This window comes from Gorilla gorilla, chromosome 3, assembly GCF_029281585.2.
Source record: "Gorilla gorilla gorilla isolate KB3781 chromosome 3, NHGRI_mGorGor1-v2.1_pri, whole genome shotgun sequence".
NCBI lineage: Eukaryota > Metazoa > Chordata > Mammalia > Primates > Hominidae > Gorilla > Gorilla gorilla.
Window position 1 is genome coordinate 142,325,384 of NC_073227.2, and position 19,348 is coordinate 142,344,731.

Genomic DNA, 19,348 nt, shown 5'->3' on the forward strand with positions numbered 1-19,348 from the left:
TACTAAATATATATCAAAGACATGACAGGTAAAAACTTTGTCTAGCCCAATGAACTCTATGCTTCCTTTTATAAGGAATTTATGCAATTCTTTGAGTTTCTGGTTTTGGTTTCGGTTTTTAAGAGACAGGGTCTTGCTTTGTCATTCAGGTTGGAGTGCGGTGGAGCAATCATAGCTCTTTGTAATCTGGAACTCCAGGGCTCAAGTTATCCTCCTGCTTCAGCCTGTTGAGTAGCTAGGTCTACAGGCGAGCACCACCACACCCATCTAATTTTTAAAAAACTATTTTTTGGAGAGACTGGGTCCTGCCATGTTACCCAGATTTGTCTCAAACTTCTTCCTGGCCTCAAGTGATCCTCCCACCTTGGCCTCCCAAAGTGTTGGGATTATAGGTGTGAACCACCATTCCTGGTCTGTTTGTTTAACTATATAATGTGTATTTTACTTGGTATCAGTATTAGTACTTTAAAACTTTTTGGAAGTTCAAAAATGTATATATTATTTTTATAATATATTCAAATTCATATATGAAATTTTCTTGTTCATGTATTTTCATGTATACATGAAAAAGAAAATGGGAATTTAAAGGAATGTAAAAATTCATGTAACCGAGATTGTCTTTTTTTAGTTATCAAAATTAAACATCAAGAAATTATAAAGAATAAACTAGGAAAAAAAATCACTATATTTGTTTGGCTGTATATGAAAGACTGCTTTCCAAAATCCATGGAAGAAACTAGACCTGGCATTATCATTAAAAAAATTCTAAGAAGAATATGTCTACTGAATATGCATTAAAATTTATGAGGACATGTATGGAAATGGAAGGTCTTCTGCAGATGTAGACAATACTGTAATTCTAACTGTCAGCCCAAAGTCATTTCAGTCATATTAAAACTTTGTCATTTCTTCTGTTGTGGATATAAAGTTGGATAACAATGCTACTTATATTACTTTTCTGAATTGACTTCTCTTAGTCTTATTTCATTTTTTTGTTAATGAAGAAAAATAAATCTTTTTATAGTGATAACATGTCAGTGGTAGCAAATAACTGCATGAAAGGGTATATATGGCATATATGTTTTTCTTATTAAAAATAATTTTAATAATCTTGAACAGAAACCTGGCTATTAATTTTTCTTTTTTCAAAAAAATATAATTTTGGAAACAGTACTTGTGGACTTTTCCTACTGTTTCTCTGATTGTATTAGCTGTCATCTTTTAGCCTATTGTTATTTTTTTTTTCTGTTTTGAGAAATGAGCATCATTGGATAGGTATACATTTTTAGCTAGGGAAAACATTGCAGTCTCTTACTTGAAGTAGGTGACAAGACACTCATATACCAAAATACCATTATGTAAAGAAAATTTTGGAGAATTCTTAAGTAAATTGAAATGTAGTTTATCATTCGTAAATTCAAGCATAATGTAAATTTGACAAAAGGACACATTTTCTCGGTTCTATATAAGCCAGTGAATTTTTTCTGGGGTTGTTTGGAATTTGTTTTAAAGATAGTTTAAGTTTACATGCCATCTATTATAAAATGAAATTGAAAGTTTTATTTGTATTTGTAAATATTTGTGTACATTTATTAATCTTAAAGTACCATAAAAGTTTGCCGTAATGTATTACCATCTTCCTTACACTTGGTCAACCTTTTTGGTAACTATTTTTTTTCTCAGTAAATTCTTTTTTTTTTTTTTTTTTTGAGACAGGGTCTCACTTTGTCACTCAGGCATGGCATGGTCATGGTTCACTGCAGCCTCAACTTCCTGGGCTCAGGTGATTTTCTTAGCCTCCCAAGTAGCTGGGACCACATGCATGCACCACCATGCCTGGATAATTTTTGTATTTTTTGTGGAGACAGGGTTTCGCCATGTTGCGCAGGCTGGTCTCGAACTCTTAGGCTCAAGTGATCTGCCCACCTGGGCCTCCTGAAGTGCTGGGATTACAGGCATGAGCCACTGTGCCTGGCCTTTCAGTTAATTCTTAGGAAATTAACTAATAGATTTGGAATTCATAAATTAAGAGAAACCCTTAAGTCACACACCCAGCATTAGACATATAACATTAGACAAAGTTCTTAAAGGAGCTATAATTTTAAAAGTACATTTTGTTGATAATATTCAGTAACTACAAATGTATTAACTCATGAAAGAATCCTAGTGTTTTATAACTCCTTTAGAGCAAAGTCACTGACACATTTAATAAAAATTAGCAAATGTTCTCTGCTATGTTGGACATTTAGTATTCCCTAAAGAATTTGATATGAATTATTTCCATTTCAGATAATTAAATGGAGATTGCTTTAGTAGCAAATTGAACATTAGACCCAAGGGAATCTCTTTTCTTTTTACTGTGATAATCTACAGGAATCTAAATTTTTTTAAGATTTACAATGATAACAGACTACAAGGGAATTTTTAAAAAATAAGAGATCTGTTGGCTAGGATCATTAAAAATGAGTTAAAATGAGTGCTGGTAACTGTTTTGTTTTGTTGGTACATGTTAGTATGCTGAAACCTAATAGTAGTTGAGTCCTTAGATCAGCTGTTTGGGGAGAAGGTGGGACAGAGGTGATTTTCTGGGGGCCATTTACAGATGGAAGTATCAAAGGAGTTTTTCCACTTTACACTTGACCCTGGACTCTGCCTACTGCAAACTTTGTGAACAGTCATCAGGACTGGGGTGGAATGTGTATTTCATAAAGGCTTCTGGAGGGGAGAACTACTGCTTTGAACATCTTTTAAGTTTTGTTCGTTTGTTTACTTTATTTCAATAGTTTTGGGGAACAGGTAGTTTTTGGTTACGTGGATAAGTTCTTTAGTGGTGATTTCTGAGATTTTGGTGCACCTGTCACCTGAGCAGTGTACACTATACTCAACGTGTAGTCTTTTATCCCTCACCCCCCCTCCCATCCTTCCTCTCGAGTCTCCAAAGTCTGTTATATCTTTCTTATGCCTTTGTGACCTCATAGCTTATCCCCCACTTATGAGTGCAAACATATATTTGGTTTTCCATTAATAAGTTACCTCACTTAGAATAATGGTCTCCAATTCCATCCAGGTTGCTGTGAATGCCATTATTTCATTCCTTTTTATGGCTGAGTAGTATTCCATGGTATATATATGTGTGTGTGTGTATCTATCTTTGTCTATCTATCTATCTATCTATCTATCTATCTATCTATCTATCTATCTATCTATCTACCACATTTTCTTTATCCACTCATTGGTTGTTGGGTATTAAGGTTGGTTCCATATTTTTCAATTGTGAACTGCGCTTCTATGAACATGTGTGTGCAAGTGTCTTTTTCATATAATGACTTCTTTTCTTTTGGGTAAATACCCAGTAGTGGAATTGCTGGATCAAATGGTAGTTCTGCATTTAGTGGGAGTCTCCATTCTGTTTTCCATAGTGGTTGTACTAGTTTACATTCCCACCAGCAGTGTAAAAGTGTTCCCTTTTCACCACATCCACACCAACATCTATTATTTTTAACTTTTAAATTATGGCCATTCTTGCAGGAGTAAGGTGGTATCATGTTGCGGTTTTGATTGCATTTCCCTAATCATTAGTGATGTTGCACATTTTTCGTATGTTTGTTGTCCATTTGTATATCTTCTTTTGAGAAATGTCTATTCATGTACTTTGCCCACTTTTTGATGGGATTATTTGTTTTTTCCTTGCTGATTTGTTTGAGTTCCCTGTAAATTCTGTATATTAGTCCTTTGTCAGATGCATAGTTTGTGAAGATTTTCTTCCACTCTGTGGGTTGTCTGTTTATTCTGCTACTTATTTCTTTTGCTGTGCAGAAGTGTTTTAGTTTAATTAGGTCCCATTTATTTGTTTTTGTTTTTGTTGCGTTTGCTTTTGGGCTCTTGGTGAAGAATTTTTTGCCTAAGCCAATGTCTAGAAGAGTCTTTCTGATGTTATCTTAGAATTTTTATGGTTTCGTGTCTTAGATTTAAGTCTTTGATCTGTCTTGAGTTGATTTTTCTATAAGGTGACAGAAGAGGATACAGTTTCATTCTTCTACGTGTGGCTTGCCAGTTATCCCGGCACAATTTGCTGAATAGGTTTTTGTTTCTTATTTTGTTTATGTGATGTGTCACATTTATTGATTTTTGTATAAACCATCCCTGCATCCCTGGTATGAAACCCACTTTTCGCACTTTATGTTTTTGTATGCTTTGTCGATGATCAGTTGGCTGCAAGTATTTGGCTCCACTCTGGCTTTATTTTGGGTTCTCTATTCTGTTCCATTGGTCTGCGTGCCTGTTTTTATAACAGTACCTTGCTGTTTTGGTAATGATAGCCTTGTAGTATATAGTTTGAAGTCGGGTAATGTGATGTCTCCAGATTTGTTCTTGTTGCTTAGTCTTACTTTTGCTATGCAGGTTCTTTTTTGGTTCCATATGAATTTTAGGATTGTTTTTTTTTCTAGTTGAGTGAAGAATTACGGTAGTATTTTAATGGGAATTGCAATTAATTCATAGATTGCTTTTGGCATTTTGGTCATTTTCACAATATTGATTCTACCCAATTGTTGAATAGGTTTTTGTTTCTAATTTTGTTTATGTGATATATCACATTTATTGACTCATCCCTACATCCTTGGTGTGAAACCCACTTGATCATGGTGAATTATCTTTTTGATATGCTCTTAGATTCAGTTAGCTAGTATTTTGTTGAGGATTTTTGCATCTTTGTTCATCAGGGATATTGATCTTTAGTTTCCTTTTTTAAATGTCTTTTTCTGGTTTTGGTATTAGGGTGATTACTGTCTTCAAAGAATGATTTAGGGAGGACTCCCTCTTTATCTTTTGGAATAGTTTCGGTAGGATTGGTACCAATTCTTTTTTAAATGTCTGATAGAATTCAGCTGTGAATCCATCTGGTCCTGGGCTTTTTTTTGTTGGCAATTTAAAAAAATTTTTCTCTCTCACTGTTTGTTATTCATCTGTTCAGAGTTTCTGTTTCTTCCTGGTTTAATCTAGGAGGGTTGCATATTTCCAGGAATTTATCCATCTCCTCTGGATTTTCCAGTTTGTTCACCTAAAGGTGTTCATAGTAGCCTTGAATGATCTTTTGTATTTCTGTGGTATCGGTTATAATATCTCAAGTTTTGTTTCTAATTGATCTTATTTGGATCTTCTCTCTTCTCTTCTTGGTTAATCTCATGGATGGTCCATCATTTTTTTTTTTGTCTTGTCAAAGAACCAGCTTTTTGTTTTATCTCTTCAAGTTTTTAATGTTGATCGAACTCACTTAGACATTTATGTTATTTTTTAAAAATTCAATGTTGGAATTTAAAATATAACCCAGTGTTTTCTGTTATATTTGTGCATAAATTTGTCCATGCTTCAGAATTGTATTATAAAGACAGTTATTAAGATTTCAAGCAGGTTTCAAGTGGCATCTGTAATTAGGAGGTGGACAGCAATAGGGAATAGAGGAAAAAGCACTGGTTTTGTGAGCCGGTAGGTTTGGGATTTAAATATTAATCCCCCTACCAATGAACTGTATGACTTTAAGCCCTTCAACATTATTTCCTATGAAAAGATATTATGTACTGATGTCCATAACTCTAGTCAGAAAATAACTTTGTCAATAACCAAAGTGCAGAATTTACCAAAATACTGTCTTGGTTCTAATATTTAACAGATATGCTGACAATGTTAACAGGAATATTTAACAACTTTTATTTACTACTGAGAGATCAAATGGCCAAAATTTAAACTTAGAATCAATGGGAAAAAAATAATTTAAATTGAAGCTAAATTTATATTTTCATGCAAAAGAAAACAATAGTTGAAACACTTCTGCATAAAAAACCAGGATGAACTATGTGAAAGGAATTTTTGGTAATTGTTGGTAACACATGCCTTTATCTCATCAATAACCAAGATTGGATATTTTTATTAAAGCTGTTAAAACATGCCCAATAAATATTCCAACAGGAATATGTGAATTGTACTAGTTACCTAATTGAATTTAGCCAGACTGATTTTCAGTGAATTGCTTCCCCCAAAGGATGTCCTCGGTATTGCCTGAGAACTCTGAGGAGCAGTGATTGAAAACTGTTTAACCATGCAAACCTTCAGAGGTCTCTGAGGACCTAAATTACAAGGTTTTGCTGTAACTGGGGCAATGCCATGAAGTTTTTCTATAAAATAGGCTTCTGTAACTTTTTGCATTTGTTGCTACTGAATATTTATTTGCCAAGCAGCTATGTGTAAGTCTTAACATATGTTTTCTTTTGTATTTTAAGACAATAGGCCTGATGCCTTTTTATTAAATATAATAGGTTAAGGAAATGCATAATTTACAAATTTAGGCTCATAGGTGAAAATATGTTTACATACCTCTTTTGACAGCAATTTGTGTTTTCTTAATATTTATAGGAAAACTACTTTGGGGAAGATGACATGTATATGGATTTTGAAGAGGTTATCTCAAGTCCTGTTTTGTCACTGTCAACATCATCCAGCTCTGGGTGGACTGCTGTTGGAATGGAAAATGACAAAAAGGAAAATGAAGGTTCAGCCAAGTCAATTCATCCACTTGCCTTGCGTCCTTGGGATATTACTGTACTTGTTAATTTGTACAAAGTTCATGGGCGTCTTCCTGTTGTAAGTGTTTACACATCAAAGTAGTCTGGAATATATTATAACATCCACCTGTGTATAGATGTGAAGCATTCAGCACACACTTAGAAAAAGAAAATCAGATTTAGAAACTTCTAAATTTATTCTTTTACTGTTATAAAACTCATGTATTTTCTTCATAATATGATTACTTGATCATTGGTAATTTTTATTTTCTATTTTTCTTCTAATTTAACTTTAGCTCCTTCTTTGCTATTTGTGTAACGTCAGGACATCGTGTCATACATTGAGTTGTTGGGTTTATAATTAACCTGATGGGTATTCAAGGACTTTACATTTTCTTAGCTTTTATCTCTAGACCCCAGACCAGTTTGGGGCCTTATGGTGGACCTGTTATAAAATGGAGTTTCTGGCTTGACCCTGGGGGTTGAATTATGTAGTTTGGATCTAGCACGGTATCCTGGGTCGCTCTAAGGACAACCCGTGGACCTGTTCTGGCTGACATGGAATTATATTAAATTGCCCCAAGAACCCAGGGACTTTGGTGCAGGGCCAAATGAGGTGTGTGTCCGGGTCACAGTGGGGTGGTAGGGCCGGTGGCCCTCTGTTGCTTAGTGCAGCTAACGATCCTACTGAGGTACAGAATAGTTATTTTTGTCAGTAATCGTAGTTTCTCTGTTTTTGAAAAACAAATTCTCTTAATCATGACAGATGTAATTTTTATTTTCCTGTACTTCCTTACTTTTTGCCTTTTCTGCATTTCAACTATGCTATTTCATTTGACTGTAGCATGGAACTACTGATGGTCCTGAATGCCCTACAGCTTTCTTGGAAAGACTATGTTTTGAAATGAAAAAAGGATTTAGGGAGACCATGCTGCAACTTATCCTGTCACCCCTGAATGTGTTTGTCAGTGATAACTATCAGGTAAGGTGAAAATGAAATATGGTGGAGACATAGAGATTTATTATTAATATTTATTGGGTTAAAACAATGTATTAGCTTCTGTGCATGGACTTTGTAGCTCTTTAAGTTGGAGACTTTTAAGTTAACTGTATTAAGAAGTTTTGTATGTATGTTTATGTGTATGAGATATGTTTCAAGAATCTCAATTTTCTTTTGCTGCTCCCTATTTCTGTGATCCCAATTATATTTTATACCTTTTGCTGTTATAATAGAAATGGAAATAAGTACTTTCTCAAATATTTATGGAAGGGAAAAATTAACTATATGAAATGTTGGTAGGTTCTGTTGAGTATCACAGCATAAATGTTAATATTAACCAGTACCATAATATTTTAAAACGTGTGTATCTACATGATCAATGATTTATTCTTATTCATCTAACATAAGATACTTTGTTAATTCCTTCAAGATACCTCTGGGCTCTTTTAAAAGAGAACCAATGATATTCATCAAGTGAGAATTTGAGAATGTATTACATTTCTGGGTAGATTATAATTTTATTTTTATTTTTCATGCCAAATGGCTTTCTGTGGCACCTACCACCACTTTATATGCCCCGTCTTACTTTTAATCAAGTTGTGTGATTTAGAAATATAAATGGAACTTAATACAAGACTAAGTAAAATTATAAATGGGAAGATGAATCTGACAACCAGAAATCATCAATGAATGATCATTTATTATGATTATATGTAGTAACTGATCATTTTATTTAAAATAGCATATCTCCTTTTTATTCTTTTGCCATCACTGACTATATTTTTCTTCATGGAATTTCAATTTAATTTTTCATACATATATTTGACATATATGAGATCATATTAGCTAAAACTTATGTGCTAGGCATTGTTTTTGTTTTGCCACAGAATGTGTGTTTCTGGTTTTAAACTTTTATTTTGAAATAATTATAGTTTCACAGGAAGTTGCAAAGATCAGAGCGATCCTGTGTGTACTCTTTACCCAGTTTTTTTCCATGGTTAAGTTATTTTACATAATTATAGTATCAAAACAAGGAAACTGACGTTGATACAATGTGTGTGCGTAGTTCTAGGTCTTCTTATCATGTGTACATTCATGTAACCACCAAAATGAAGATACAGAACTATTCTGTCATCACAAAGATCTCACATAACACATTATTTTAACTTGTCATATTAACCTTAAAAAAAAAAACCTCTTGTCCTCTCTATAATTAGTAGGTCATTAGAATCGGTTGTTTTTTATTCTGGGAGGCAGGTATGTGGAGAGGAAGCCCATCTCCCTTTTTCAGTCTATTAAGGAAATTAATAAAGGGAAAAGGGAAAGTGTTCTATGGATGAGTTCTGAGAAACTTAGATGACTATCCCTGGTTTTTTATGAGTACCTGGTAGCACTTCAACTTTTAATCACTGCACTTTTAAAAGGCTTTTCCAGACATAGAAAACATTTTATTGAGCTGATTATGAATGTTCACATTAATTCTTATTATAGAGGTATGGCAAACTTGTGGAGAGACTGAATTATAAAGTATGACTTATTTGGGGATTAGAGAAGGAGTTCATGGAGTAGAGATATCAAGGTGAAAGTAGAAGTACTAGTGATAATTCATTTCCTCGATTGTTGACAACTTACCCCAAAGACAAAGGTACCATATATATCCTCTTGGAATTTGCTTGTCTACTTACCTTGTTTACATTCTATAGTGTTGACACGACTATTCCTAAGAATTTTTTTCTTCATCTGTCGTTATACTATCTAATGTTCTTTCACAGTGAGAGGGTTCACACTGTGTCTACTCCCAAGGCTCAAATCTGGGTTACCCACTTGTAGTTTATCCTGGGTAGCATCAGTCTCTTAACTCAAGGCTTCAAGATGAAGGATCTAAGGTGACTGATGGACTACTGTGTCCCATTATGAAACTATGCACTTTTTACTTTGTGGTCATCTTATGTATTAATTTCATAGGGATGCCATAACAAAGTATCCTATGCTAGGTGACGTAAAAGAACAGAAATTTATTCTCTCACAGTTCTGGAGGTTCAAAGTCCTAAATCAAGGTGTTGGCAGGGTCACATTCTATCTGAGCTGTAGGGGAAGATCCTTCCTTGCCTCTTCTTAGGCTCTGGTGGTTGCTAGCAATCTCTGGTATTCACTCAAATTTCTGCCTCCATCTCGACTGGCTGCCACTCTCTCTCTGTGCCTGTGTGTCCCATTTTTTCTCCTCTTATAGGGATACCAGTCATATTGGATTAGGGCCCACCATCAATGTAACCTTATCATAACCTAATTATATCCGCAAAAATCCTGTTTTCAAAAAAGATCATATTCACAGGTTCCAGGGCTTCAGACTTGAACATATATTTTTGAGGGATGCCATTCAACCGACGCATGATGCAAACTGTAATAACATTTAGAATATAATATTTATTGGTGTATCATGTAGGCTATACCTTAGGAAAGCCCAAGATCCACATGTAATTTTGAGATTAAAAAATTTCATAAAAATTTTATACTGAGAATTATTGACTCTCAGTGTCAGAAGATAACTTTCTTGACCACTCTCCCCAGTTCCCTCAGTAAAAAAGGTAAGGAAATTAATGCCTGGAGAAGTCAGGTGATTTTATATAAAGTCACACAGCTTGGATGAAAATAAAATGAAGATTGGATCAGAAGAGCTTCTAGAGTGATTATTGTAGTCACAATTTGAATTTTTTTAAAAAAAGTTTATGAATTAGAGTTAGCCCTTATCCTTAAAAAAAATTTTTTTAAGACTGTTTCCCAACATAAATTGAAAGCAAAGAACACTAACCTGTGAGATAGCCTAGACATACATGAAGAGGACTACTGTAATAAAACTAGGTTGAGAAATAATTTGTGAACTGCCTCAATGTATACTGGTATGTTGAAGGCTCTGTGGACACTTGCTGTGAAGAAATCTGTCTAGTCAGCCTCATCTACTTTTTGTGGTCACTGTTAGGTGCAGTGATACTTAGTACATAAGGCAGAAATGGTTATTAATGAACCTGGGGGAGAAGATAAATATTGAGAACATTAAAATTAAGATAAATAATTTCAAGTGTAAAAAGTGCCACAAGGTGAGGTAGGCAGTGCTCTGGTAGCATTTAATGGTCTGGAGGCAAGAACAGGATCAGATTTGTATGTTTAGAAGATCTCTGTGATTACTCATAGAGTATGGAGCAGAGAGATGTAAAAACTTAATGCCTTGAAAAGGTCCTGGCAAGAGGTGATACTATTTGGACCAGGATGAGAGCACTGAAGATGAAAAAAAGTCAATGCATTTGTCAGAGACTGGGAGGTAGTTTTAACAGAAATTGGTGACTGATCAGTAGGGCATTCCCAAACTTATTTGATTCTTTATTCTTAATAATGTGTGGAACTAGTGTTCCATGAAATAATCTGTTTTATGACATATCCTTTATTTCTCTGAATACGTTAGAAATATTCCCTTTGAAATACGTGCTGCTTTTTAGTAGTGAGTATGAAATTATTCTCTGTAAGAAAACTCTCCTTGTATTTACATAGTCCTCAGAATCTATATGGAAGCTTACTTTTCCCCACCATTCTTCATTGTTTGGTCTTAATGGTCTGTGTTCTTCAATGTTGTCTTCCTTTTAAAAAATATTTTAATCTCATGATTCTTAGATTTCTTACAAAAGACTGGTCTCTTGTATTCCCTGTCAGAGTACTACTGTAGTTTCTTGTTATTCATAAAGGCAGTTACCAATCAGAGATCTGTCTACTATTTAAGACTCAGCTATCTTGCTTTTTATAATAGTTGGACTCTCATAGGTATTGTTCATTAAAGATGCTTAACTCAGAATACCTCTGCGGGTACAAGGTTGTGTTAGGAGCTTGTGGATTCTGAAACCTTATAGATGGCATGATTTTATTGTTCATCTCTGCAGGGGGTGTGGGGGGAAACAACTAGAAATTATAATGTGATTTTCTTATACATTTTACAGTCTCATCATTATTGTTTTCAGCAGCGACCCCCTGTGGATGAAGTACTCAGGGAAGGTCACATCAATTTGTCAGGTCTCCAGCTGAGAGCACACGCTATGTTCTCAGCAGAAGGTCTTCCTTTGGGAAGCGATTCCTTAGAATACGCATGGTTAATTGATGTGCAGGCTGGAAGTCTTACAGCTAAGGTCACAGCACCACAGGTATGGTTTTCAGAGTACTATCTCCTGACTTATTTTCTTTTTCCTTTCTCTACCCTCTACCCACCTTCTCAAGAATAACTTATATGCCTGTTTGAATGTTCATTGCATTTCCACTGATGGCATTCTGATGGGAGTCATTCTTGCCATTCAGAATTTTAGTTATAGGTGAATCAGAGACAAGTTTCACTTTTCTGAGCCACATATAATTTGTTGGGTGTAATGTGTGTAGACCTATATAATATTTCAAAGAATTTGAGACTTTCTTTGGGAAAAATTCAGGATGAGTACTTTCCTAGAAGTCATTAATATATTATTAAAATTATATTACTTGGCCCTCCATTGTTGGAAAAATCTTATTTTTCTACTATATGGAGTAATTTTCTAAGAACTTTGTTTTCTTACATATGTTTAAAGTAGGATTTGAAAGTAGCCCTTATGATACTAAGGATTAGGTAATAAGGTTCTTTGCTTGTCATGTCCCAAAGCAAGATTACATCATTTGTACCTGCTGTTAGTGATGTGGATAATAGTTTCAAAAAACAAAAGTGAATTTACTGGTATGTAAGTCTGGTCTAGAATTCTAGATGTGATCCTTTTGGATAAATTGTCCCCCACCACCCCTTTCACTTAATCCTTAGAAGGCACAAAAGCCTTAATATATTATTTGTTTCTAATTGGCCACTGAAGTTTAGTTGAATTGCCGTATTATTGTAACATTTCACCTGAGTCATATATTTATTATAATATGAATGCTCATCTTGATATTTCAAAAGACTGGAATTTGATAGGAATGTTACATACTCAATTTTGATAAAAAGTTTTAGAATAGGTATAAAACATATAATTTAGAGGTAGGTAGTAGCAACAAGAAAGTAATAAAGAACCTAGATGCCCTTTATACCTGGAAGAAATCGTCAGAGGGTAGCAAAAATTAATATTCTAGAAATGGTGAGAAAATGAATAGAATTGAAAAGGGATATTTTGGAGTTGAACGTCATCTCAGTATAATATTAGAATGTATAATGATATTTATAAAAATATGTGAAAAGAAATGCATAATGGAATGTATAAAAATGGATGAAAAGCAATAGCCATTGCTCACTGGTCTTGTAACTGTCCTCTCCTTATTATCTCCCATTTCCCATCCCTAAGTATACTAGTAAAAACTGAAGCATATTCCAAAGCAGCTTGTTCCCTAAGAAGGGAATAAAGCCATGCTGATCCTGCAAGACTGGGTACAATTCCTTTATTCTAAGGCCTGCTAGAATCTTACATGTTTATAAATTGCCTTTATAAGGTAAAACATTTCTCTTTCTCCTGCATAAAATCTTGGCATCACTGTTTGCTGCACAGTTCATGACTCTGTAGGCACTTTTATGTTTATTCCATTCTCTGTATGTTTTAAAAGTAAAATTTATATTTTCCAAGAGTTTAAATTGTGTACTTATTTGGGGGGATAATGTCATGTGTATCTATCCCTCAATGTTTTTAACAGCTCTAATCAATTAGGGTGTTTTTTTTTTTTTTAAACTGAAGATTTGAAGAATTATGATATATGCTTACTTAAGCTTCTATTTACATAAACAAAAGTGCTTTAATCTTCAAAATACCTGGTTTTAAAAAAATTGTAGCTCAATGTGATATTTAGATACTTTTTCACAAAAAAGTTTGGTTTATGATTGGAGAATTTTAGGTGCTTTTCTATGTGGAGATTTCAGTTAGCTATATAAGAGGGAAGATATATAACCTTGAATAAAAGGATTTGCGTTAAAAGTTGCTGAAGTGAAATTTTTCAGTTGCAATTAGTTTTCATTTTGACAGTGCATTTTGTCATTCATAAAGGAAAAGTAACATAAGCATATAAATGATATTAAAGGTAGAAAAAAATCATTGGCTAACAAGTTGCTTATTTAGCAGAAGTTTTAAGACAGTGTTTGGGTTCTTTCAAGCTACGTTAACATTATTCAGAAGCTTTTGAACTCTAAACCCTTGTTTAGAATGCTAACAGTGTTGTCAACTTGTCACTGATTATCTGTAGCTGGCATGCCTCTTGGAATGGGGACAGACATTTGTTTTTCATGTGGTATGTCGGGAGTATGAACTGGAAAGACCAAAATCAGTAATAATATGTCAGCATGGAATTGATCGTCGGTTCTGTGAATCCAAGGTATGTTAACAAATATGTTAGCAATATTATAAACATTTATGAATTTTAAAAAATGGAATATTGAGATATCAGCTTCAAGTCAAATAGACATAGCCATGCAGCAAACTACAGTTCTTTCAGTTAATAAAATTATTTTTTAAATTCTTACCCATTTTAGTTTTAAGTATCTAAAATATGAGATAATTATTAAAACATAAAAATTTAAAAAGAAACAATTATAAAAATTATATTTTGCTTACATTTTTACTGTTAACATTCATGTCATATTGCATTATTATACTTGTTGGGATATGGCTATGTATTTATGTAGAAGATTTAGAAATTGAAGCAAAGAGAAGGTTGAATTCTTCACATGACATGGTTTGCAGACCACTCTGGACATGCCGTTTCTCCCATAATGTAATAGCAAGGTTGGTCGTTTGCCAGGTTTCCTGACTCCACATCTTATGCTCTTTTCACAACATTGTGCCACCTTCATTAAGGGTCATTACAATATCTTCACAAGGGTTGCAAAAAGTAGATGGTAATCCCTAAAACCATGTGCAGTGGCAATAAAATGCCATAGTATTATTGTGCAATAAATACTCTCCCTTATGAATTTGGGGAGGGAGGCATTTTCTTCCCCTGATTTTGGAAGCATGGTTATTTCAGAAAATCTGGAAAGCATGGCTGTTTCAAAAAAGAAAAATAACTTACCCTGGTTCTACAACACAGTGGTTAACAACTTAGTTTTTCTTTCTAGTTCGTTCCTATATGTCTTTCCTTTTTTGTTCTTCTGCTATACAAATTATATTTGTTTGCTGTTATATTACTGTGAATTGAAATTAGTTCATCCTACTTTTATGTCCAAAAAAAATCTGTAACGCATCCTTATATATTGACAGTAAAGGAAACAGCTATACTTGGTGATAAAATTTTTTTTTTCTTATTATGAACACATTGCCAGGCTCCACAGAATTGGTTCCTTAGTCATAGGTCAGGCAGGCAGTTTTTTATGGATAATACGCACATACCTTTAGGTGCCTCCCCCTCCTTTTTCTTTTTTTTTTTTTAACTTGAAGTTTTCATGTTGCATTAAAATTTTTTTTTTTTTTGAGACAGTCTTGCTCTGTCGCCCAGGCTGGAGTGCAGTGGCGCCATCTCGACTGACTGCAAACTCTGCCTCCTGGGTTCATGCCACTCTCTTGCCTCAGCCTCCCGAGTAGCTGGGACTACAGGCGCCCGCCACCACGCCCGGCTAATTTTTTGTGTTTTTAGTAGAGATAGGGTTTCACTGTGTTAGCCAGGATGGTCTCGATCTCCTGACCTCATGATCCGCCTGCCTTTGCCTCCCAAAGTGCTGGGATTACAGGCGTGAGCCACTGTGCCCGGCTCTTAAATTTTTAAAAATAAGTTTCATTGAGGCATAATTTACATAATTTACAGTAAATTCATCCTTTTAAAGTTGTACAGTTTGAGTTTTAACAAATGCTGTATATACCTGTGTAACTATTACCACCAGTGAAGATATAGAACATTTCTATCACCTTAGAAAATTCCTTTGTGTGTCTTTGCAGTCAGCCCCTACCTCAGGCAACTACTGATCTCCATTCTGTCACTTCAGTTTGTTTAGGTCTATTTTTGTCCAGAGGAAATATATCCTTATAGAGTATTGACTACACTGTAAGACACCTGTTTCTAGTTCTGGCTCTGCCACTAATGAGCATTTTCATGCTATTGGGCCAATAATTTACTCAGGGCTGCCATCTCCTCAAGAAATTTATTGATATAGGTGATATATACATTTTCTTCTAACCTAAACATCATAAAAATCTGTGTTTTAGGAGTAAAATAAAATTAATGTGGATTGTCTTAGATATCATAATATTTACAGTGAATTTATTTGTGTGTGTGTGTGAAAATACATCTGTGTGTATGGAGTACCTGTAAGAAAACCTTACAACTCTAAACTCATACAATTCTTGTAAACCTGTGACACTGTTTTACTTTTCACTTTACTTTGCTTATCCTTTCTGAGTTTCAGTAAGAAGTTGTATATGTATTGTCCATTAGACTTGCTACTTGCCCCTTCTGAGTGAAAATGGTGCATGCTTACTTATTGTTTTCTAACATATAGTTTTCTAATTGATAACACTTTAACTGCTGATTTCATTTATTATTATAAAAGAATGAAATTAGACTGATTTTTAAAAAATACATCAATAACTAGATTTTTTGTGTTTATTTAAAGAAGATGACTTAAGTATCAAAATAATAAGTTGATGATGGTGATTTAGATGTACAATCCTTTTTTATTTTAGTTGAGTTGTATTCCTGGGCCTTGTCCAACTTCAGATGATTTGAAATATACTATGATTCGTTTAGCAGTAGATGGAGCCGATATTTACATTGTTGAGCATGGTTGTGCTACAAATATAAAGGTAAGTGTTTTGCTTGGCCGGTGTAGTGCTTTTTCGTTTTTACTAAACCAAACCTCTATTTCTTGAAATAAAACACACATTTATAGTTTGTCATCTCACAGACAGCTACAAAATTTTAGGAGAAAACTTTCTAATTTTTACTAATCCATGTTCTCTTCCAGTATTATTTTTTTTAAGGCATACTTTCACCAGTTATTTACTCTGAGTTATTGTAACATTGCTTTATGGGAAGAATATAAAATAGTAGGTTGCTTTTATGTCAGGGATGTAAACTGGCAGTGCTTTTAAATGATTTGATTTTTGAATGTCTTTAGGATTCATACATTTATATTTTCTGCCCGGCTCTTGAAAACATTTGTTTCCCACTCTTTTATGGATTGTAGTGTAAAATCAAGCCTTGTTAAGTTTCTACTATTTCATTATTTACTTCTCTTGTTCGCCTGTGGATTTCTGTTTTTTTCCTTTTCTCCTTTTTAAAAAGTTGTCTATTTTTGTTTTTATTTTGTTTAACTTTTCTGTTCCCTTCTTGTCCCTTTCCCATTTTTTCCTTTTTTATTTCTTTTTCCTTTATTTTCTCCTTCCATTTATGTTTTACTCTATTTGAAATGATCACCTATTCAGTAGTTTTGGCTAAGCTACTTAAAAATACAGAAATTACACTTTTGTTTCATTTTCTTCATTCAATTTTAGATGGGTGCAATTCGAGTTGCAAACTGTAATCTCCACAATCAATCGGTTGGGGAAGGAATCAGTGCTGCAATTCAGGATTTTCAAGTGAGACAGTACATTGAGCAATTAAATAATTGCAGAATTGGACTTCAGCCTGCAGTGCTACGGAGAGCCTATTGGCTTGAAGCTGGGTCAGCCAATTTAGGACTTATTACTGTTGATATTGCTTTAGCTGCTGACCATCATTCTAAACATGAGGCACAAAGACATTTCTTAGAAACTCATGATGCCAGAACTAAGAGGTAAGTGAAAATGTTAAGAATGGCAGTAGTCTCCTGTTCAGATGAAAAAAACTAGATAATTGTAAATTCTACTGAGAGAATGGACTAAGAATATTTTAAATAAAGACCTAACATGATTGTGCTACTGCACCTCAATGAATATATAAGGACCTGATATTTAAGTAAATATATATCTTGTCTCTGGTGATGGTGTAGTTGTTGGAAATAACATTATTTTCTGATGTGTTTCTAAGTCTATACCATGTATGCCAACAATGAAACAAGTTTAAGTTATGGTCCCCAAATAACGTTTTGTAAAGTACTACATTTTCTCTCTCACCACAGCTCTCCACTTTCAAGTCATCATTCATTCCTAGAAATCACAGTACTACTATCGTCTACTGTATAAAACTCCTTTTATGGGCCTTCAGAACTGCAAGGAAGACTAAGAGTACTCAGGCCTATTTCCTTGGTCATTAGGAAATTATTATTATATATGATTTAAAAAGTTGCCAGCGCCTCTTACTGAATCACTTCCATTTAAAATGACAGTGTGACTTTTTCCATCCCCATCTTCCCCATTGTATATTTAATATGTGCTAATTCTAGAAATATAGGAAACTATTAAGAAACAAAAGAAAATAATGATCATAACCCCACCACATGAAATTTTATCTCCAGGATTTTGCTGTATTTTTTTAATGCTTGAAATCATCCTGTATATACAGTTTAAAATTCTGCATGTTTGTATTAAACTTATATCCCAAGCGTCTGGCCACATGATTAAACATTTTATAAAGATCCTTTTAAACAAATGATAATATATTACCAAAAAGACACAACATGTTTTATTTAGCCATTGCCCTTATATTAAATATTTAGATTGTTTCTAAATTTCCCATTATAAATGATAGAGGAACATTTTTGCACATAAAATATTTTCCCATGCTTTCTGGCTGTTTCCTTTAGATAATTTCCTGGAAGGGAGTATGAATGAGTTGAAAATTAAGACTTTTCATATGCATTCCCAAATTACTCGCCAGAAATTAATTTCAGTTTATATCCACAATGGCTTTTTAGCTAGTCCCTGTCACCCTGCACCATTGCTACCTTTTGAATGTTTTCTGATAAGTGAAAGGTGGCATCTCTTTATTTTGCATTTATATATTTCTGAAATTAACACTTTAAAAACCACATTTGTTAGCTGTTTCGATTTCTTCACTTGTGAATTGAATGTTTATATTCTGTGTACATTTATTTACTGGGGTCTTGGTGGTTTTCAATTTTTAAGAGCTCTTTATAGATGATCACCTTTTTGTGATCTCTGTTGCTAGTATTTTACAGTTTATCTTTTAATTTTGTTTTTATTTTCATATATGACTTTAATTTTATGCATTCAAATATGTCAGTTACTAATTTGAGAAAGCCATTCTTTTGCTAGTAATCAGATAGCATCTGTATTATTTTTTTCTTTTCCTTTTTCTCGTTAACATATAAAACTCGAATCCCTCTGGATTTTATATGGGGTGCGTGTGTATATTACTATAGGTAAGGAGATAAATCGACATATTCATTTCTCTGTTTAACAAAATGTTTATTGTTACCTGTTAACTTTCCCAAAAGAACTTGGGGTCCATTTTTCTGGTTAAAAAAAGAAAATCTGTTGAGATTTTTATTGATATTACATTAATCTTTTAAATTAATTGAGGAAGATTTGACATATATCCGAGTATGAAAGCTCATGTATGAAGAATATTGTGTAAAATAAATTGGATTTCTTTGTTATATGTTGTGCAGGAAGCCACTTAGTGTGAACCAAATGCCTGTCTGATTAGGTTAGGTGGTAGAGCAAGGTGCGAATGGAACTAAGGAGGTTACTTCAGGTGACTCGAGTTGCTCCAAGTAGCTCATTTAGGTTGGTTTCAGTGCTGTAGCTTGTGAAAAATTGTGAAGAGTCTGGGGTTTTTATCTTTCTTACGAGTTAACAAGTTAGCTATTACAATTTCATGGATGCTGGAAAAATACACAAAACTTCTGATCAGAGACTATATTACAGCCAAAGTGGTAGCC

General features: G+C 33.8%; 1 protein-coding gene across 13 annotated transcripts in view; it reads left to right on the forward strand.

Moving 5' to 3' along the window:
- Positions 1–19,348, forward strand: part of BLTP1 (bridge-like lipid transfer protein family member 1) — a 215,442-nt gene that overhangs the window by 60,456 nt on the left and 135,638 nt on the right. For 12 of the 13 annotated variants that reach the window (XM_055385628.1, XM_019025467.4, XM_055385634.2 and 9 more), the window contains 6 exons: positions 6,409–6,636; positions 7,402–7,539; positions 11,562–11,741; positions 13,780–13,908; positions 16,209–16,328; positions 17,019–17,299. In XM_055385628.1, the coding sequence (XP_055241603.1) occupies positions 6,409–6,636; positions 7,402–7,539; positions 11,562–11,741; positions 13,780–13,908; positions 16,209–16,328; positions 17,019–17,299 (1,076 nt within the window). The remainder of the gene's footprint in view (positions 1–6,408; positions 6,637–7,401; positions 7,540–11,561; positions 11,742–13,779; positions 13,909–16,208; positions 16,329–17,018; positions 17,300–19,348) is intronic. The other variant, XM_055385631.2, reaches the window with a different exon arrangement.